The sequence below is a fragment of the Myxocyprinus asiaticus genome, chromosome 18 (genome assembly GCF_019703515.2).
Source record: "Myxocyprinus asiaticus isolate MX2 ecotype Aquarium Trade chromosome 18, UBuf_Myxa_2, whole genome shotgun sequence".
Lineage (NCBI taxonomy): Eukaryota > Metazoa > Chordata > Actinopteri > Cypriniformes > Catostomidae > Myxocyprinus > Myxocyprinus asiaticus.
Genome location: NC_059361.1, coordinates 44,845,607 through 44,868,889, shown reverse-complemented (window position 1 = coordinate 44,868,889; position 23,283 = coordinate 44,845,607). Strand labels below are relative to the sequence as shown.

The 23,283-nt window shown below is 37.4% G+C and overlaps 1 protein-coding gene across 5 annotated transcripts in view; it reads right to left on the bottom strand.

Annotated features, from left to right (window-relative positions):
* Nucleotides 1-255: 255 nt before the first annotated feature.
* Nucleotides 256-23,283, bottom strand: part of LOC127456312 (chromodomain Y-like protein 2) — a 109,438-nt gene continuing 86,410 nt past the window's right edge. For all 5 annotated transcript variants that reach the window (XM_051724748.1, XM_051724749.1, XM_051724747.1 and 2 more), the window contains 4 exons: nt 13,233-13,405; nt 6,444-6,654; nt 3,610-3,753; nt 256-2,625 (listed from right to left, as the gene is read on the bottom strand). In XM_051724748.1, the coding sequence (XP_051580708.1) occupies nt 2,467-2,625; nt 3,610-3,753; nt 6,444-6,654; nt 13,233-13,405 (687 nt within the window). In that variant the 3' untranslated portion in view covers nt 256-2,466. The remainder of the gene's footprint in view (nt 2,626-3,609; nt 3,754-6,443; nt 6,655-13,232; nt 13,406-23,283) is intronic.

The window sequence follows — 23,283 nt, the reverse complement described above, 5'->3', positions numbered from 1 at the left end:
AAATCCATAAATCAAATAAAAAAAAGTGCAGAGACAGGATGTTTTTGGAACAAATAGAAATGTCATTTACTATTTTTCACAAAAATACACAACAAACTGTTAGAATAACAACCTGAATTTTTATATATATATATTCATAAATATATTTTATAAGCTGCACATGATGTGAACATTGAAGTCTACCGAGACTAAATATCCAAAGATGTTACTTTTGATGGGAAAAATAAAACACTTCACAAATCCAGCTGCAGAACGTTTTTTTTTTTTTTTTTTTTTTTTACTTCAGCGTGTCACAATAATGTGCTAATCACTACTCTAAAAGTATTGCACTTCCTCTCCTCAAGAGGTCAATTCAGTGCCAAATGAACTCAATCAAATGATGGTTTTGGCAACTCCAGATGGAAAGAGGCTCTAAATGAACCAGTCTGTGAGTGCATTCAAAGTGCAAGTTACATTCGGAAAAAGAAAGATACATAAAGATAGAGAGAATACAGTCGAGTAGTTAAATAAATCCATTTTGGTTGAATAAGTTAAAAAAAATCAAGTTATGTCACAGTTGAGTCACTCATCAATGCTCATCAAACTTCAAATCTCTGAATTGGTAATCACTCCTTAAATCAGAATGACTGCCAAGCAACAAGCATCAATTCTTTTCAAAGCATATTGCATGCCTACCCGGTTGATCAGATGAATGAAATTCATCAAATGTTCTGTTGGCAAATTGCATACAGTTATGAGCCCCTCGCAAACATCTCTCTAACTCTCACACACAATATTCTGAATGAACAGAAAATAAAACTATTGACATCTTTAAATAATAGGTTGCTTGTTTTGGTTACTGAATTTCATATGACAGTGGAAAAATATTGTCCAATGAAACAATGGCCTTACCATATTCAAACTGACAATGAACAATTAGTCATTACATTTAGTGACACTAACCACAGAAACATTTATGAATTGGCTGATAATACTTCAGCCTGTTTCAAAAGCTTCAAGAAAAATGCTTTGTAAGACAAACATAAATGTAGAGAATATCTGTAATCCCTTAACTGAAAACATCACTATTGCACTTTTAAAGAAATTTAAAGGAATATTCCATGTTCAATACAAGTTAAGCTCAATGAACAGCATTTGTGGCATAATATTTGATAACCACAAAAAAATAATTTCGACTTGTCCATTATTTTCTTAAAAAAAATGGAAAAAAAAGAAGCAAAAATCGAGGTTACAGTGAGGCAATGGAAGTGAATGGGTATAACTTTTAGAGGGTTAAAAGGCAGAAATGTGAAGCTTATAATTTTAAAAGGACTACAATTCTTCTGTTAAAACTTGTGTTTTGAGCTATAAAGTTGTTTAAATTGTCGTTTTAAGGATTACAGTGTTACATCGTCATGGCAACAAAAAATTGGATATAACTTTACACAGAAAAAGTTAGTAAGCGATTATGTCACACTAAAATCATGTTAACACGTCTACTGTTTCATTCCTTTGGCTACAATTTTCAAACGGAGTATTTTAATGTATACGGATTGGCCCCATTCACTTCCATTGTGAGTGCCTCACTGTAACCCAGATTTTTAAATATTTTTAGAGAAAAGGAGGGTTGTGGTAATCAACATTATGCCATAAATGCTGTTGATTGAGCATAACTTGTATTGAACCTGGAATATTCCTTTAAGCCATACAGTATATGATTTAATATATGTGTATAGATGTGTTTTTGAAAAAGGAAGATGAACGATATAAAAGGTAACAGAGGCTTTGGTTTTCAAAACTTCATTCCAGACACTTAAAAAAATATAGCAAAACCTCAAACTTTCTAAACAAATATTTTAAACAACAATCAATCTAGACTGTACATAACATTATATTATAGGATATTAACCCCTTTTTACCCTTGTAAAATGGCTTTCTTTGAATATCACAAATAAATAAAAAAAATGCAACAATAACTAAAACATTAAAAAAGAAAACATGTTAATCATTTAATATTATTTTCCTTTTGGTGTATGGAATGCTGATTGGAAAGCATTCGAGAAAAACCTGAATGCCTGCAACACCAAAGCATTTGAAATTCTTTAAAATAAATTATTTATTCTTGGCTCTGTTTGACTTCATTTAGAAAATCATGTCATTATCTGCTCTAGTTTGTGTCCATAATGTCTTATACGGGACAGTGAAGCTGTTCTCACAGTGAAAGTTCCTTTAGTAGATCTTCAGCCCAAATCCTGCCACACTGTTCCAGACCGGTGTAGTCTTAATATAAAACCTCACCCACAACCAGGTTGTGTACACCATTTTTAGCCTTGATTTTGTTTTGGATTTAGTGATCTTGCTCTGTAATCCAGCAGTAATTGGTGTAAATTCAATGCAATTGACAGCCTTAGACTCACTTATTTCCATACAAGCTGGTTATCTTACGATGGACTGAAGATCTGAACAATGGGAAGAGGAGACTGAAGTTTAGGCATCATAGCCCTTGTTTTGCAGGTAGTTAAAGAGAGCGTCTAGTCCTTTAGTGGAACACCAAAGCTGTTTGAGCATCTGACACTCCTTCTCATTCACATCTTCCAGAACAGACTTCAGGATGCTCCGCATCAGGCATTTGGATTCTTCCAAAACCTTTATGAGGGATGGAGAGAGGAGAACACTGGTAAATGAAGACAGCTTTTTAATTTAATAGATTTTTTGTGCGCACAGGTTGCTCTTTCAAAGCTCAGTAGACTTAATTGAGTTCTTAATTATGTTACATTTGAATATCAACTTTGTCTCTAAAAATTAAAACAGACACATAAGACAACTGTTGACACACAGCTTTATAATGAATGTTGATAGCATAGATCAGATCACATGTATTTGAAAATGTTTTAAGTTCATATTTGAGATCTTTGACTTTTGATTGCAGACTTTGGTATCTTGGCAAATCTGAGCACAATTTAAGACATTAGCCATGTTTCCACTATCAAGCCAAATGAGGGCATGCTAGTGTGTGTCAGGGCCAGTTGTGTTACCACTGTCACTTCAGGGCCTTTATCGTGCCTCCTCAGGGCTTTCTTGGGGCCAACGGACAATGGTCTTTGGCCCGCCGATTACCCTTGAGCCAAACAATGCCAAACGGGAATTGAGGCGGGTTCAGTGTCAAAGGCGGAGTTTCACCAAACTTCCCAGGTTGTGTATACGCCCAACAACACTTACTATTTTTGCAACTGGGGGCAGTGTTTCAAATTTTGGTCAGCACAGACCGACCTTTGCTAAAGAAAAATCAATCAATTCTTTTCGATTTCAATGTGAGATCAGTCTGAATGATCAGACCAGAAAAATACATAATTTATTTAAATAATTTTATAGAGATTGCATTCACAAATTGCAACTTTTAGCTGATGGAATAGTTTAACTAGATGGAATAAGCATAACTAAATTATAAAAAATTCCTGACTTTTTCAAGACTTGAAAACACTATTTTAAAATTCCCTAATATTTTCAGGTTTTCCATGACCAAGGAAATCTTGAACAGATGTGCGATGAATAACCAATTGTGTATATTTATTGTTAAATACTGAAAAGGCATTGTAATATCTTTAAACTCTGAAGACTAAGAACACTTACCACAGCACTGCAGGCAGCCATCTCCTTTACACGTAACATGACTTCCTGGTTGAAGGTAGTAGGCCAGAACACTTGAGACACCAAACCTCGACTACATGCCTCCTGTGCTGTCAACTTGCGGCCACAAAACAGCATCTCATTGGCCTATATTGGACGGGTTGGAGCCATAGAAGAGAAAGGGGATCAGGATTTTCCCCCCTAAGTGGCTGCTACTAAATAAACATGTTATTTAGGCTATTTCTAATTCACGTCGGCCACAACTGGACCAGTACTTCCAAGACCCTGTTTACACCTGATTCAATCACAAGTGGACAGTTCCAAATATAGGTGTAAATGAGGCTTGAAGCAATTTGTGACCCGATCACTCCAACTACATTCTGACATTTGAGTGATAGTTTTAAAACTAGAGGTGCACCGATCAGGAAATTTGAGGCCGATACGATCTCCGATTATTTAACACTAAGATCGGCCGATATCATTTTTTTCTTAAAGTGCCCTTTGCCACACTTTTGTAAGTTATATGTTGCAGTTATATGTTTATGCCCCACACAGTAAAATTTCGGTAACACTTTCCAAAAAGGTTCCATTTGTTAACATTATTTAACAATATTACTGTAGTTAACTAATGAACTTAATGTTAGTTACAACATACACTGGCGGCCAAATGTTTGGAATAATGTACAGATTTTCCTCTTATGGAAAGAAATTGGTACTTTTTTTCACCAAAGTGGCATTCAGCTGATCACAATGTATAGTCAGGACATTAATAACGTGAAAAATTACTATTACAATGTGAAAAAAAATGTTCAGAACTTCTTAAACTACTTCAAAATGTTCTTATCAAAAAATCCTCCACGTGCAGCAATGACAGCTTTGCAGATCCATGGCATTCTAGCAGTCAGTTTATCCAGATACTCAGGTGACATTTCACCCCACACTTCCTGTAGCACTTGCCATATATGTAGCTGTCCTGTCGGGCACTTCTCACACAGCTTACAGTCTAGCTGATCCCACAAAAGCTCAATGGGGTTAAGATCCATAACACTCTTTTCCAATTATCTGTTGTCCAGTGTCTGTGTTTCTTTGCCCACTCTAAACTTTTCTTTTTGTTTTTCCGTTTCAAAAGTGGCTTTTTCTTTGCAATTCTTCCCATAAGGCCTGCACCCCTGAGTCTTCTCTTTACTGTTGTACATGAAACTGGTGTTGAGCGGGTAGAATTCAATGAAGCTGTCAGCTGAGGACATGTGAGGCGTCTATTTCTCAAACTAGAGACTCTGATGTACTTATCCTCTTGTTTAGTTGTACATCTGGCCTTCCACATCTCTTTCTGTCCTTGTTAGAGCCAGTTGTCTTTTGTCTTTGAAGAATGTAGTGTACACATTTGTATGAAATCTTCAGTTTTTTGGCAATTTCAAGTATTGTATAGCCTTCATTCCTCAAAACAATGATTGACTGACGAGTTTCTAGAGAAAGCTGTTTCTTTTTTTTTGTTGCCATTTTTGACCTAATATTGACCTTTAGACATGCCAGTCTATTGCATACTTTGGCAACTGAAAAAAATGTTACGTTTCATTTAACGAACCAAATAGCTTTCAACTGTGTTTGATATAATGGCAAGTGATTTTCTAGTACCAAATTAGCAAATTAGCATGATTACGCAAGGATAAGGTTTGTAATGATGGCAGCTGGAAATGGGGCCTGTCTAGATTTGATCAAAAATGACTTTTTTCAAATAGTGATGGTTCTGTTTTTTACATCAGTAATGTCCTGACTATACTTTGTGATCAGTTGAATGCCACTTTGGTGAATTAAGTACCAATTTCCTTCCGAAACAGCAAAATCTGTACATTATTCCAAACTTTTGGCCACCAGTGTATACTAATATATTTTTAAAATCAAAAGTTGTATTAGTTAATGCACATTAATGCACTATGAACAAACAATGAACAATTATATTTTTATTAACTACCATTATGATTAATAAATGCTGTAAAAATGTATTGTTCATTGTTTGGTCATGATACCTATGCATTGACTAATGTTAAAGAAATGAAACCTTTTTATTAAGTGTTACCATAATTACATTAAAATTATATTAATTGTGAATTGTTAACATTTATTTGTATTAAAAAACAGTTATTAATAGTTCTGTTGCCGATATCAAAAGGTCATTGTGACATACTGGCAACCATCACACACAGCAGAGATAATTTCAAAAATAAGAAAAATATAATTCTTACACATCTTTTTAAAACAAAACAGCATATTCATGTGAATTACATCATGTCTGAAAGTTTAAATTCATGAATGCTTAGAACTGCCAACAACTCATCCTCCAAAGGCCACTCTGTCATGCTTCAAGGGCTGAGCAAGCGCTCATTCATTAGAGTAGCAGTGTATATGCGATTCCCTGCATGCTGCAAAAAAGATCGGCCCTAAATCTAGGCAAGATCGGCCAATCGCCAATCACGGATTTAAGACGAATATCGGCTGATTTCTATTGGTGGCCGATCGATCGGTGCACCCCTACTTAAAACAGTATGACTTTAAAACATAATGGAGCCTTGTTTGTTGAAATCACATGATGTTGCCAATTTGATACATGCTCCGAATCACTAGTTCAAAACAAACAATTTGTAAAGGTTTCGAAGCTTCAATTAGCAGTCTTTATGTTTCAATGTGTCCATTCCTATTGATCTGATCAATTGCAACATATTTAAAATACCAGGAATAAACAGGGTCCATGTGTCAGTGGGAAGTTCTATTAATCAAGGAATTGTGTTGAAATCCATGCATAAATACTCTCTGATGTGCATCTGAATGATTTAACTCACTAGTGCCACTCCCAGTATATGTGGGAAGGTGTATGAAGAGCAGCCAGAGGGGGTCATCCTCAGGGATGCGCAGGGGGTCTGGAACCAGGCTCTATCACTGGCCCATACAATGTCACAAAGGGGCAAGATGGACGCCCCCAGTCCCAAAGCTGGTCCATTGATGGCCACCACAATAGGTTTCTTAAAATGGATGAAGGCCTTCACAAAGTCTCTGTTGTGAGTTCAGAGTTATAGTAGCCATGTTTATATGTGTTTCTGTGTGGGTCAATGGGTGTAATGTAATTGCAGTGCTGTGAAAAGGTAAACAAGTTCACAACATAACAGAACATACAGAAACTGGATTGGCATTTCACCAATGTAGATAGATAAAGGGCAATATAATTTAACGAATGACACTTGGAATTGACATTTTGTAATAATAAACAGAAATGTCCATTTATTTGATGGAAATGAGTGAACCCCTACATATATCAGTACATCAAGTTCCAATAAGAAGGTCATTAAAAAGAAAGACAACACCTTGTATAAATCTCAATTAGCTGGTCTGGTTTGGTCATGTTACCATCATGCCAAGATCAAAATAGCTGCCTGATGCCCTCAGAGGGAAGACTGTTGAGGCTTATGAGTCTGGAATAGGATTTAAAGTAATTTCTAAGCAATCTGAAGTCCACCATTGAAAATCTACCACTGTACTTAATCTACAAATGGATAATCATCTACAAATGGAGAAGGTTTCAGACAGCTGGCAATCTGTCCAGGCCAGGCCAGTTCCACTAAAGTTACCACAAGAGCAGAGCGCAAGATGCTTTAGGAAGTCTCAAAGTAGCTCAGGGTGTCATCAAGAGATCTACGGACATCTCAGGCAACAGTCGATGCAAATGTGCACCGGTCAACCATTTGAAAAAGACTGCACAAATCTGGTCAACACCAGAGCTCAGCAAGGAACAAGTTTCTGCCCTCAAAAAAAAAAAAAGAATGTCAAGAAAAGATTAAAGTTTGCCAACCGACACCAAGGAAGGAACGGGACTTCAAAGGCCATGGCCATACTAACTTGTTTTCGTTTGAAAAAGCATTGATGTAGCTGTTTATGCCTCTCATCCACACTTGAACAGCATTAACAGACTTTCGAAAACGTTCTCCATGACTGCATATTTTGGGAAACATTGATGTTAGGAAACTGAAAACGGAGGTTTCAAATTTAAACCAATTTGTGTAGACGTGGTCTGAATAAAACAGAGTTGTCTGGTCACAGTTTCAAACATTATGTTTGGCAAAATGCAAAATCTGGAAAAAGAACCCCATACCCACTGTGAAGTACAGTGTTGTGAGTGTTATGGTTTGGAGATGTTTTGCTGCCTCAGGTTCCGGCAAACTTGCCATCATAACATCCACATTATACAAAAGAGTTTTTAACGAGAATATTTATGCCATTTAGATCACATGACAGCAGTTAAGGCCTTAGCACACCAGAGGTGGGCCGATAATGCAAAATGCATCACAGTCACCATTAATGACGACGAATCACCATTAATATGGGGCCCTTTCACATTAAAAGTGAGGTGAATGATCAGCGTTAACACATTCACGCCTTTACATAAGTGACGCAAATTGACAAGCAATTTTAACTTAGTATGGTAGGTGGCGCAAAGCACCTTTCATCTGGTCTGCCCTTTGCCCATCACAAGAAGAAAAAATGGACAAGTTTGCAAAACAACCAAGACAAACAAACAAACAAGATTATGAACTGAAAAACAGATTTCTCTACAAGCTGCAGCAGCGATGATGAGTTTGTTGTTGATTTGCTCAATGATAAAGAAAACATTCAAAACACTTCCCAAACTATTTCAGTTCACCTGCTGGACGTATTAACATGTTTACACAGTCTGAGGGATGATTAGAAACAGTAAATAATAATATTAACGGTTGAAACGTTATCATTTGGAACAATACTGATTACATGCCACTGCCACGCATACTGTATAAACTGTACTTGTGTTAAGTAATTTTTTTTAAATCACTGCATAATGCACACACATAATGACTATTAAAAAAATTTGTCAATTGGAACAATACTGATTGTATCGTACTGCCATGTACATCTACTTATGTTATATATTTGCTCAAAACCCTGCCGTTGTGAATAAAATGCGGCGAAACATAAATCCCAACCAACAAAATCCATCTTCAGTCTGACTCATTATTAGATACTGGGACAGCTGTTAATGACTGTAAATAACAGCACAGCAATTACATACTTCTGTAGAGACACCACCAGGTTTTTGGTATAAAAATATTGGGCTAAGTAAAACACTTACGATCCGTAAAGTTGTTTATTAAAATAGTGATATGAAGGCAAAGATATATTTGAGGTATAAGATAACTCACGTAAGATTAAATGCAAAGGCAAAAAATGCAGCAATATGAAATGTGCATGTTAAGAGAACCCATATGAGAATTTTGTTTTTTTTTCTATTTTAAAGGCATTGGATGCAATGAAATACACATCCAAACTGCTGGTTCATTATTTCTTCCTGAAATTACTTCAGCATTCAATGTTGGTGGTCAAAAAAGCTTTCTGTGCTTTAGTGCCACCAGTTGTGCTGGTTTTGGTAATTGCAACTGCAATTTTATTGGTCAGGGCATTTCAAATTCATGTTTGGTGTGCAAAGGCCTTTAGACTGGCAAAGGCTCCCCCGTCTTTACACTGCCGCAAAATTCGAGGGCATGAGTCACGTGTTTACCACAATTGTTTCTAATTTGGTAATTTATGCTGTGTAAAACATTGTATATTTGCCAGTTTAATGCGCTTCTATGTGAAGTATAATCATTCTGTACAAACAAATATACAGTGGCAAGAAAAAATATGTGAACCCTTTGGAATTAGCTGGTTTTCTGCATTCATTGGTCATAAAATGTGATCTCATCTTCATCAAAGTCAGAAGTATAAACAAACACAATGTGCTTAAGATAACAACACACAAACAATTATAATCTTTTATGTCTTTATTGAATACATCCCGTTAAATATTCACAGTGCTGTGGAAAAAGTGGATTTAATAACTGGTCGATCCTCCTTTGGCAGCAATAAACTCAACCAAGCATTTCCAGTAGCTGTGGAAATATTCAGAAGGAATTTTGGACAATTCTTCCTTACAGAACTGCTTCAGATCAGCCATATCCTTAGAACGTCTTGTGTGAATGGCTCTCAAGGTCATTCCACAGCATCTCTATTTGGTTAAGGTCTGGGCTCTGACTGGGCCACTCCAAAAAGTGGATTTTCATTTTTTGAAGCCATTCTGTAGTGGATTTACTTCCATGTTTAGGGTCATTGTCCTGCTGCATCACCCAACTTCTACTGAGCTTCAGCTGGCGCACAGCCACCCTGACATTATCCTGAAGGATATCTTGATAAATTTGGGAATTAATTTTTCCCTTGGTGATGGCAAGCGGTCCAGGCCCCGAAGCAGCCCCAAATCATGATGCTCCCTCCATCGTACTTCACCATTGGGATGATGTTTTTATGTTGGTATGCGTTGCCCATTTTACACCATATGTGTTCAAATTTTCATCAGTCCACACAACATTTTCCCAGTAGCGTTGTGAAGTGTCAAGGTGGTCTTTGTCAAACTTCAGGTTTTGTTGGACCAATGTTTTTGTTGGAAAGCAACAGCTTCCTTTGTGGTGTCCTGCCATGGACACCATGCCAGTTTAATGTTTTCCATATAGTCTCATGAACAGAGATGTTAACTAGTTCCAGTGATTCCTTCAAGTCTTTAGCTGTCACTCTAGGGTTCTTAGTTACCTCATTGAGCATTCTGCGGTGTGCCCTTTGAGTCATCTTGACTTGACGGACACTTCTAGGGAGAGTACCCACAGTACTAAATCATCTCATTTTATAGAACATTTGTCTAACTGTGGACAGTTGAATATCTAAGCTCTTTGAGATAACTTTGTAACCCTTTCCAGCTTTATGCAAAGCAACAATTCTTGATCTTCTGAGATCTATTTTTTGCGAGACATGGTCCACGTAAGCAGATGCTTCTTGTGAATCAGTGTTGTCAAAAGTACCGTTACTTTGGTACCAAGTCGATACTAAAATAAAAAAGATGTAACGATACCAGTGTTTCTGCAGTACCGAGCACAGACTCTATCCGGTACCAGCGCACAGTATGACTGACACATGACTGCTTTAAAATGCTCACAGGCTTATTTTGAACGCACGCTCTGTTACTCCTTTTACACACTGAAATGGAAAATGTATCAAATAAAAATCGTGACATGTCCTAGTGTGATTTATTAAACTGCTAACGGCTGCAATCTTAGCCTGGATGAGCTGCGTACTTTGGATGTATAAATCCGACAGCTCAAATACTGGAAACGCATTAGATATTGAGAATAATTTGCATTGTATCAGATGACAGAGCAGAGCACTCATCCACTGTGAACCACACAGCACATGTAAACTACATATTTAAATAATTCATTCACAGCATTTGCGCTTTAATCTCAACTCAAACTTTATTATATAGCATTTAAAACAAAAGAGTTGACCAAAGTGCTTCAAAGTAATATCATTTTAAATTACCACATACACAAACACTAGTAATCTAAAATCCAAACACTCCAAAACAGTGTCCTACATTTTATTTGTCAGACTCAAAGGCCATGAGATTGAGATGAGATTTCAGACGTGACATAGAAGTCTTCAATGATCACACTGGGCCATGTCGCAAACTGTTTATCCAGTAAAGTGAAGCTTCCGGCAAAAAACACATGTCATAATAAAAGCACAATTCAAAATAAAAGCTAGATGCCTGAAATTGAAGAAATTGTGACAGAAATATATAACAACTGTATAGTAAATGTATTATTCACTGTAATAATAATAATAATAATAATAATAAAGCAATATATCACAAGCAAGACTGCTGTTGAATAAAAGTTTGGGGGAAAAATGCAATGACATGTTGAAAAGTTCCATTTTCACTTGTTAAAAGTTTTAAGAATTAATTGATTAGACACCATTTTGATAATGAAATTAAATTAAACTTTAAAACATGGAATTCTGGAAAATAATAATAATTATTAAACTATAATTATTAAAATAATTATTAAATTAATAAAAAAATAACTAAACTGGTGTGTTCAGTAGCACATTATCATATTATCATATTTTTGCTGTGGTATCAAAATTGGTATCGAGAACCGTGAAATTTCACTGGTATCGGTACTGACTATTGAAATTTTGGTACCGTGACGACACTATTGTGAATAGCAAACTCAAAATGTTTGAGTGCTTTTTATAAGTCAAAGTAGCTCTAACCCACACCTCAAATCTCGTTTCATTAATTGGATGCCAGGTTTGCCAACTCCAGACTCTAATTAGCTTTTGTTGACGTCATTAGCTTAGGTGTTCACATACTTTTTCAACCTACATTGTAAATGTTTGAATGATTTATTCAATATATACAAGAACAATACAATAATTTGTGTGTTATTAGTTAAAACTAATTGTGTTTGTTCATTATTGTAACTTAGATGAAGATCAAACCAGATTTTTAAACAAATTTATACATAAATGCAGGTAATTCTAAAGGGTTCACATACTTGTTTTTGCCACTGTACCCATAATATAATTGACTAATCAAAAAGCCACAAGGGGCATCCCGCATAAGGGGTGTCCCGTATGCCAAAGAAAGAAAGAAGGAAATGGGGGGTTTTAGAAAGGCCAAGTCAAAGTCCAGATCTCAGTACAGCTGAATTTTGGGGAAACTTGAAGCAGCCCGTACTTGCAAGAAACCCCTCCAACCACTCACACTTAAAGGGATTCTGCATTGAGGAATGGGCAAAAATCCTAGTCAGTATAACATACTGATATGTATGGGTCTACATATATTATCCACAGAAAATAACTGAATTTTTGTCAATATTTTTGTTTTTGAAGTCAAATTTTCATTGTTATTTGTTAAATTATATCACCTTCACCTATCAGTACTGTCTGAATTTAGGTTCCAGTATTGATACGCCCTCATGTTGCAAAGGCACAATATTTTTTCACAGCATTGTGCACAAGGTATGACCTTGTAAAATGATGCATGTTCATCCAATAACACACTTATGTCACTACAAGCCCTTATGAACTTACTCCTTTTGTGGAAGATACTAATTTAAATGTACTGTACTAAAGGCACACCTTAAGGAAAATGTGCTTTTTTCTGGTCACAAAGTGTATCAAGGTTGAAGAAATACATTTATTTTTATTGAATATTGATGGAGCTACATAATTTGTGTGAAAAGAAAAAATAACAGAAGGTTGTTTTGATTACATTTTTTTTTTTTTAAAGGTGGCGAGGGAAGGCCCCAGGGGACCTTTAGCCTTGTTGTACCCTACATTCAAATATGGCAAGCAAAGGTGTACCAATGATGCCAAACAGCATTGGGTCTCGTGTATTTCATAACCGATTGTGACATGTGAAGTTTGAATATACATGAACATGAATGAGATTTAAGAAAAAGAGCAGCTTGGAGAATATTTAAAATATTTTATTTTGTGTTCCACAGAAGAAAAAACATCACAAGGGTTTGGAACAACATAAGGATGTGAATGATGACAGAATTTCATTTTTGGGTGAATTATCCCTTGAAGAAAGTTGTTATTTGGTAAGAATGTTTTTAAAGCCCCTTACCCTATCCCCAAATTATGATTGGTTGAACAGGGATGCTGTTTTAGAATGTTGGTTAAGGAACATAAATTTTCACTGAATGTGTCTTGTAATGTGTTGTTTTCACCTCACTGCATCAGCGATCCTGCTGCTCTCTTTCCTGCGGTCGGTGGACAAACGTCCAATAAGGTAGGAAGGGTCCAGGCCACCGCAAAAGATGCTCCCCACTGCACTAAGCAGCAGCAGCTTGCTGTCATCGGCTGCCGCAATCCACAGAGCCCGACACAACTCCTTCATTATCTGAACACAAACACGGTGAGAGTTTTTATCAAATATAAACCAAAGCAGAGACTTATGTCAACAGGAGCCACAGCACATATGCTGTCAGAGCACTGTGACTTTTTCCTGGTTTCATTACTAATCATAATTTTTTTTCTTTATATATATATTTTTTAATTGTAATAAAATTTGTGAATGTAATGTTAAACTGAACTACAAACATATAGGGGAGGGTGTGTTAAATGTCACCTCCTTAATCTAAGAAACTGTGCATATTTTTGTCATGTTACCATAATGTACACTCACTGAGCACCTTATAAAAGTGCCCAACATGGTCTTCTGCTGTTGTAGCCCATCTGGCTCAAGGTTCAACGTGTTGTGCATTCTGAGATGCTATTTTGCACACTACAATTGCACAGAGTGGTTATCCAAGTTACCATAGCCTTTTCTGTAAGCTCAAACCAGTCTGGCCATTCTCCGTTGACCTCTCTCATCAACAAGGTGTTTCCGTCAGCAGAACTTAGGCTCACTGGATGTTTTTTGTTTTTGGCACCATTCTGAGTAAACTCTAGAGACAGTTGTGTGAGAAAAATCTCAGGAGATTAGCAGTTATAGAAATACTCAAACCAGACTGTCTGGCATCAACAATCATGCCACAGTCAAAATCACTGAGATCGGGACTCGTACCGAAGACCTTCTTGCTGTGAAGCAACAGTGCTACCCATAAAGCCACCGTGCTGCTGGGTTCAGTATAACAAAATGAAAATTATAATGAAAATGAAAAAAAGTGTAAATGGCAATGGCCACACAGCCCAGCTATATACTGTACATGCCAATAGATGGAACCCGGAAAAAATAAGGAAAAAATATTGTGAAATACGCGTTGAAGAAAAGGCATGGAGACACAAGTATGTGATTTTAACTTTCGTATAATTAAAAACTGGTGTGGAGACATTGGTATGGTACTTGACTTTCTGTATGGGGAGCGACCAGAGTTCGAGTTTGCCTTTTGCCAATTTCACTCTTCTCCCCATATCCATCCCATATACTGTATATATCTTGGCTGAAAACATTTATGCATGTTTTATTAAAATGCTATTTATTAAACCCAACTCTCTTTCATTTGTGTGTTGATAAAACTGTCATACCTTCCATCAAGTATGACATTTTCTAGTTTGTTAAACTTTCTGCTATTTGGCTACATGCATTAGAAGCACACAGATCCCCCCTCAGTCAAACTCTGTGTACACTCATGCTCACAGTATCAACTCACTCATCGGTTCTTGGCTTTTTAGACATGTATGAAAGAGACAGTTTGTAGTTCAATGTACTGTTGACTCAAGAAATGTTACAAGTGGATCGTTCAGTCTGATTTGGTGAACAGACTCAACTGGCTCACTGAAAAAAAAAAAACGTTTTTGGAAAAAGTAAAAAGTATTTAACACTGAAAAAATTACATACTTTAACTTTCAAAAGATGTACACCGATGAGCCAAAACATTGACCACCTGCCTAATATGCTGTTGGTCCTCCGCATGCCACCAAAACAGTGCCAACCCGCCAAAGCATGGACTCTACAAGAACCCTGAAGGTGTCCTGTGGTTTCTGGCACCAAGACATTAGCAGCAGATCGTTCAAGTCCTGTAAGTTACGAGGTGGAGCCGCCATAGATCAGACTTGTCGGTACAGCACATCCCATAGATGCTCAATCGTATTGAGATCTGGGGAATTTGGAAGCCAGGGCAACACCTTGAACTCTTCATCATGTTCCTCAAACCATTCCCGAACAATGTATGCAGTGTGGCAGTGCGCATTATCCTGCTGAAAGAGGCCACTGCCATCAGGGAATACCAATGCCATGAAGGGGTGTACCTGGTCTGCATTGATGTTTAGGTAGGTGGCACGTGTCAAACTGACGTCCACATGAATGGCCGGACCCAGGGTTTCCCAGCAGAACATTGCCCAGAGCATCACACTCCCACCACTGGCTTGTCGTCTTCCCACAGTGCATCCTGGTGCCATCACTTCCCCAGATAAACGCTGCACATGTACACAGCCGTCGACATGATGTAAAAGAAAACGGGACTCATCAGACCAGGCGACCTTCTTCCACTGCTCCAAGGTCCAGTTCCGGCGATAACGTGCCCATTGTAGGCGCTTTCGATGGTGAACGGGTCATCATGGGCACTCTGACCGGTTTGCGGCTACACAGCCTCATGCGCAGCAGGGTGCGATGCACTGTGTGTTGCAACACATTCCTCCCGTAACCATCATTAACATTTTCTGTGACTTGTGCCACAGTAGACCTTCTGTCGGTTAGAATCAGACAGGATAGCCTTCGTTGCCCTCGCGCATCGATGAGCCTTGGGTGCACAACACCCTGTTGCCGGTTTGTCCATCCTCGGACCACTGTCGATAGGTACTCACCACAATTGACCGAGAGCATCTCATAAGCCTTGCCGTTTCAGAGATGCTCTGACCCAAGTCGCTCAGGTCTTTACTCCTGCCCATTTCTCCTGCAGTCAGCACATTGACTACGAGAACTGATTGTTTGCTTACCATCTAATCTACCCAGACCTTGACATTTGGCCTTGTTAGGAGGTGATCAACATTATTCGCTTCACCTACGAGTGGTCATAATGTTTTGGCTCATCAGTGTATGTGTATAGGGCTGCACATCATCCATCTAAACACACTTTAAGAAAACAAAATTGATTTTTTTCACATAAAATTTATTCAGCAAAATAGCAAAGCCCTTAAAGCTCAACACAGTAGAAAGCATACAGTAGCAATCTGGCTGGACTCCTGCAATAGTTTCTCTGAGTTGGGCTCTGCAAGCATCTATGGAGACAAGCTGATGTGTTGTTTTATCCTCATAATAAAGTGAACAGTGTGTGAGAGTTAAGCATGTTAGCCAAGTGCTTATCAGAATTCTTCCTCCCACATTTCACACAGCATCTCAGAGCGGCCCAGCCGTGAGTGCAGGCATTTAGTGCTGCATATCGGCCTCTGTCATGCTGCTCTGCAAATAAGTGTTCTGGAAAAGCGAGTGAGTCATCACAGCGGTTGTGTTTTCGCTACTATTACCACCTGATTCACTGAGAGCTTTACTGATAGCAAAGACAGCAGCGAAGTGGAGTGCTCTAGTTTTAGCTATTTTTTAAGCTTTGCTTGCATTGACTTTGGTCTCACAGGACATGTTTATGTTGCAACCAAGTGCAGGGATGGTTCAAAGGGGTGGACCAGTGCCCCCGTGCCCCCCTAACATTGACTTACAAATGACCTTGCAATTAAAAGGTGTGTTTTTTGTGTTAGTTATAGTTCTTAACTGCCCAATCCTTCAATAACTGCCTCTTTGTAAAGCCTGATAAAATCAGGGGCCGTATGTATAAAACTTCTTAGAAATGCTCTTAGGAATAGTCTTAAGCCACGACTTAAGTGTGAATTATTTCAAAATGGAAATAGAAACTCGCATGACTTTGAGATGATAATATTTATAGATAAGTATAAATCAGTAAAACATAAATTGTGCGCTGGGTTAAACCTCTTAATTGCATTAAACAGCAGAAGGAATCTATCAAAACTATGAGCTTCTTTAAAATGTTTTATATGAAGGGTTGGGCTCTTTTCAGATGCAGCTCTGTAGCATTTTTTATGTCTTTTTTTTTTTTTTTTCACAGAAATGCATTTTCACTACTGTAAAGTGACATCAGTGAAGGAGGTTCTCTGTGCAAGAGCACATATATCCAACTTATCATAATGAAATTCATTGTTGATTATTTTCATCATCGATTTTTGTAGCATAAGTGATATTTAGATTTTATTGTTTAGTTGTTGTAGCCCTCTGAAAGCTTAGGCATGTAGCCCATCATATTAGTAAAATGCTTAATATTGCTGTATATCCACAATAATGAGTTTCAATGTATTCATTAAATGAAAAAATGGCACACTTAAAAAATTATGTTGACTACAAATCAAATTTCCCTAAAAAATCTAGTCTAAAACATTTTCTTTGCTGGAGAGTGTGTGGTTTCAACACAATACAGGCATCATGCTACTCTTAACTAGGTTAGGATGCATCTCCAGCACTCTTAAATAATTTAGAAGCCAAGACAAAGTCTTAACACTAATGAACCATTATGAATGACACCTATTCTTAAGTCTAGGAATAAGAGCAAAAATTACATTCTGAGAATTTTGACACACTTAAGACAAAACTTTTACTCTAAGTGTCTTTATGCATACACTCACTGAGCACTTTATTAGGAACACCTGTATTTAAAAACGTATTCATGCGATCCCTAATCAGCCAATCGTGTAGCAGCAGTGCAATGCATAAAATCATGCAGATACGTGTCAGGAGCTTCAGTTAATGTTCACATCAACCATCAGAATGGGGGAAAAAATGTGATCTCAGTGATTTCGACTGTGGCATGATTGTTGGTTCCAGAAATACTGGTTTGAGTATTTCTGTAACTGCTGATCTCCTGGGATTTTCACACAAAACAGTCTCTAGAGTTTACTCAGTATGGTGCCAAAAACCAAAAACATCCAGTTAGCAGCAGTTCTGCGGATGGAAATACCTTGTTGATGATAGAGATCAATGGAGAATGGCCAGCGCTGCATTTCCCGAAAGCATCGTAAGCCTAAGTAGATTGTAGAAACCACTGGCACCAATGGCCGCTACGATCTATTTAGGCTTGCGGTGCTTTTAGGAAATGCAGCCCAGATTAGTTCGAGTTGACAGAAAGGCTACAGTAACTCAGATAACCCCTCTGTACAACTGTAGTGAGCAGAACAGCATCTAAGAATGCACAACACGTCGAAACTTGAGGCAGATGGGCTACAACAGCAGAAAACCACGATGGGCACTATGTTAGGACCATAGTGTTCCTAAAAATGTGCTCAATGAGTGTACAGCCCCAGAACACTTTTGAATTCAGTTTTTGCAACATTTCCCACTCTAAAGAACAACATGGGCAGCTTTGTTTGAGGAACTCCAAATATTAACCCCAGATACTTTTAACAAAGTAATTGCCCCCCTAAAAGCGAAACTGGCCCAAGCCTGCTGATCATGTGTGATTAAAGCCACCCAGCTGACCTACTCACAAATGCACAAATTGTACAATGACTTCAGAGGGGTCAACTTTTTAAAAGGAATTTCTATAGGTAATTTTTAATCCGCAATCACTTTTGGGTTCCACAACCCAAACTGCCTTTTGGTGGCCTTTGAACAGCCAAATGTCAATTAGAGACTAATGTTTTTTTGTGATATGTAAATCTATACCAAAGTCATAAATAACTACAGTACTTTTGTCAATGTACCATGTCAATGTTTTTTTTTTGTTTTTTGTTTTTTTGGGTAACATAAAAAATATGCTTCTTAATGTAACAGTAAAATGTATTTATTCTGTTTTAACCACTGATCTATAATATAGAACTGGATTGCTGAGGACATCATAACACTGAAGCTACTGCTACAGAATATTGGTATGCCCGAACATTCAAGTGTCAATTGACTTGACAGTAATAGGAAATCTTCTCATTTCAATAAGTAAACATTAGACATTTAGTCACAGATTTTATATCTGAAATCTGCCTGTAAAGCCTTATAATCCAAACTTCCTATGCATGTAATTGTTTGTTCATTTAGAGCCTGGAATTTTTTCAGCTTCTTGAAAGCTCAAGTTATTTTCAACTAACTTCAGTTGAGAACAGATCAGCTGGCAGATGAGGCACCTAAATCCAAATAAGTTCACTGAAACTGAGATCAAATACAAATAGACATTTTGTATTGCCATTGTGCATTTTCTCTCAATTCTCGCTCTCTATCCCACACACACAAACACACACAGGAGGAGGTTTGAGACACATTCCAGATAAAACTTGGTAAGTGTAAATGCATCTGTCTGTTCAAGGCAAGTCATTTTTATTTGTATAGCACTTTTCACGACACACATCGTTTCAAAGCAGCTTTACAGAAAATCTTGCTTTAACAGACAATGAAACTGTAATATCTATAAAGTCTTAGAGTCATCATTGTGTAATTTGATTAAATATGATTGTAAATTGTGTCTAAAAATAAATCATTAACTAATTAAATAATAATTGTATTTAGAACCCCAGTAAGCAAGCCGAAGGTGACTGGCAAGGAACACAAAACTCCATAAGATATTGGTTAATGGAGAAAAATAACTTTGGGAGAAACCAGGCTCACTGTGGGGGCCAGTTCCCCTCTGGCTAAACAGCATGAATATAATACCAATATTGGTTATTTGTGTGCAGTGCAAGTCATGATTTAAAATTTGTAAACTAAGTGTTAAGGACCAGTGTTTAAACAAAGATTTTGTATGAACTGTAAGATTAATGACTAATGTCTTTGAAGTCCATCCTGGATTAACTGCAGAAGTTCACATAGATATATTGTCCTTTGTTAGTTGGCTGATGAAGGGTTTTGTTGGCAATTAAATGATAGTCTATGTATTCCATTTCAAGAGTGTAGCCCATCAATAGACAAAGGTGATGCAGGCAGAGATCAATGAGGTGCATCGCAGATTCGGTGAGGTTCGGTGGGGTCCATCCTAAGTCCAAGTTTCAGGCAGTGGCATATGAAGTATCCGATGTCTTACAGTTGGAGTTGGCATCAGTTCATTTTCTGAAGACCATCGTTAAAACCGAAGTGATGTCTGGCTAGCACCGGCTGTAGTTTGTCGTCATCACTCAGCGACACGTAGCAGTGGAGTCCAACACAAAGCAGGAAAGTGGATCTGACCAGCTCTGGTAACCTTCGGATATGAATCCCGGGGTTGAGACAGGGAAACAAATAGAATAATATTAGCATACATGCCATTCAATTTATTGCAGAGTTATAGATCTGAGAAATTTTTCTGGTTCCGGCATACCTAACTAAAGCAGCCTAATTGGCTGCTTTAGGGGCAGCCAATTTTTTAGCTGCCCCTACCATTTTTTAGGGGCAGTGGTGGCTCAGCGGTTAAGGCTCTGGGTTACTGATCAGAAGGTCAGGGGTTCAAGCCCCAGTACTGCCAAAATGCCACTGTTGGTCCCTTGAGCAAGGTCCTTGACCCAATCTGCTCCAGGGGCACTGTATCATGGCTGACCCTGCACTCTGACCCCAGCTTAGCTGGGATATGTGAAAAAAAGAATTTCACTGTATATGTGCTAATGTGTGATAAATAAATATAATTATAAAATTATAATTATAATATTATTGTGAGTTGATGGATAAATTAGGTGTATGCCTGGCTAAATAGATGAGTCTCTAGTCTAGACTTAAACTGAGTGTGTCTGCATCCCGAACAGCGTTAGGGAGACTATTCCATAGTTTAGGAGCCAAATATGAAAAGGATCTACCCCCTTTTGTGTATTTTGATATTCTAGGAACTATTAACAGGCCACAATTTTGTGATCATAATGAATGTGATGGAATAAAGGCCAAAAGGCCACTTAAGAACTGTGGAGCTAGATCATTCAAAGTTTGTATGTAGTTAACAGAATTTTTAAATTAATATGAAATTTTAACAGGTAGCCAATGTAATGATGACAGAATGGGGCTAATATGATCATATTTCTTGGTTCTAGTCAGCACTCTGGCAGCTGCATTTTGAACCAACTGAAGTTTATTTATTGAACTTGCAGTACATCCTCCCAGTAATGCATTAAAATAATCTAGTCTTGAGGTAATGAATGCATGAATTAAGTTATTCGCATCAGCAACAGAGAGCATGTGTCATTACTTAGCAATATTTCTGAGGTGGAAGAATTCTGTTCTACAAACATTGGAAATTTGATTTTCAAAGGACAGATTGGTATCAAATATAACACCTTTGCTGTAGTTCTTTGCTGTAGAAGACGATGTAACAGTACATCCATTGAGAGTCAAATTATATTTTAGCTGCTTATTTTTAGAGGCTTTTGGTCCAATAATTAGTACCTCTGTTTTATCAGAATTGAGTTGAAGGAAATTTCTGGCCATCCAATCTTTGATTTTATTGATACACTCTGCTAATTTGGAGAATTGTGAAATTTTGTTGGGTTTAGAAGAAATATAAAGTTGGGTATCGTCGGCATAAAAGTGGAAACTTATTCCACGATTCCTGATAATATCTCCCAAGGGAAGCATATACAAGGAGAAAAGTAGAGGCCCTAAAACTGATCCCTGTGGCACTCCATACTTAACTTTTGTTTGATTTGACAATTCCTCGTTTACACAGACAAAGTGGTAGTGGTCTGATAAACAGGACCTAAACCATGCTAATGCAAACATAATTCTCCAGCCTATTCAAGAGTATGTTGTGATCTATCGTGTTGAAGGCGGCACTAAGATCTAAAAGCACTAGAAGTGAAATGCAGCCGTGATCAGATGATAAGAGCAAGTCATTTGTAACTCCGATAAGTGCAGTCTCTGTACTGTGACGGGGCTTAAATCCTGACTGAAATTGTTCATATACACCATTTCTCCATAGAAATGAACATAGTTGGGATGACACTACCTTTTCTAGTATTTTTGACATAAATGGGAGATTTGAAATTGGACTATAATTAGCCAATTCTCCAGGATCAAGCTGTGGCTTCTTAATAAGCGGTTTGATAACTGCCAATGCAAAGTTTCTTGGGATATGTCCTAAGGATAGCGAGGAGTTAATCATATTAAGAACAGGTTCTGAGATTACAGGGAATACCTCTTTTAAGAGCTTAGTTGGTATTGGATCTAACAGACATGTTGTGACCTTTTATTTTTTGATAACTTTTGTTAGCACTTCATGACATATGACAGCAAAGGATTGAAGTTGCTCATGAGGAAATTTATGAGACACTGTTTTCTGAGGTGCAGTGACAGTTAAGAGGTGCAGTGAGAGTTGATTGCATAATTCCAATTTTATTTCTGATGATTTCTATTTTATCAGTAAAGCAATTCATGAAGGCATTACTAATGTGCTGCCAAGGATTATCTGGTTCAGTTGATGCTTTATTCCTAACCAATTTAGTCAGTACAGAATAAACACCTAGGATTGTTGTGGTTATTTTCTATGAGTTTGCTATAATATGCTGACCTGGTAGCTTTTAGTGCCTGTCTGTACTACAGACACTTTCCTTCCATGCACTGTAAAATACCTCTAATTTTGTATTCTTCCTCTTGCACTCCATTTTCTGAGTTGCTCCCTTAAGAGCATGAGTGTGATCATTGTACCATGGTGAGGGACTTTTTTCTTTAATTTTCTTTAATCAAATGGGGGGCGACACTATCAGGAGTGCTAGAGAAGTCTGTATTTATATTTTCTGTTATTAGATCATGTTCTTCTAGACTTTTTGGCTTACTGAGTATGTGAGACAATTCTGGACAATTATTTGTAAAGCTATCTTTAGTGGTCGAAAGAATAGTTCTAGCTGAATGATAGCATGGTGTAGATTGAGTGACATGAGCTGATCGCAGCAAACAAAAGACGAGGTAATGATCTGAGATGTCATCGCACTGCGGTAGAATTTCTATAGTATCATCATCAACTCCATATGACAGAATTAAATCTAGCGTATTATTATGGCAATAAGTTGGTCCTGTCACATTTTGTCTGACTCCAAGAGAATATCAATAAATGCTAATCACAATGTGTCATTTTCGTTATCTATGTGAATGTTGAAGTCACCAACAATTAAAGCTCTATCTAAAGTAACTACAACACCTGATAGAACCTGATTCACCAAGGAAATCTGAGTACAGCCCGGGTGATCTATATACTGTAGCAAGGGCAAAAGAGTTCTAATGTTTAGTAGCCTGACCTTTATATGACGTTTATCTTAATTTTTTTGTTTTTTTTCAAGTTCGACCGTAATAACATTTTTTCAAAATGATTTAGTGAGGGGTTTGTGTTTGGTAGTTCGGGG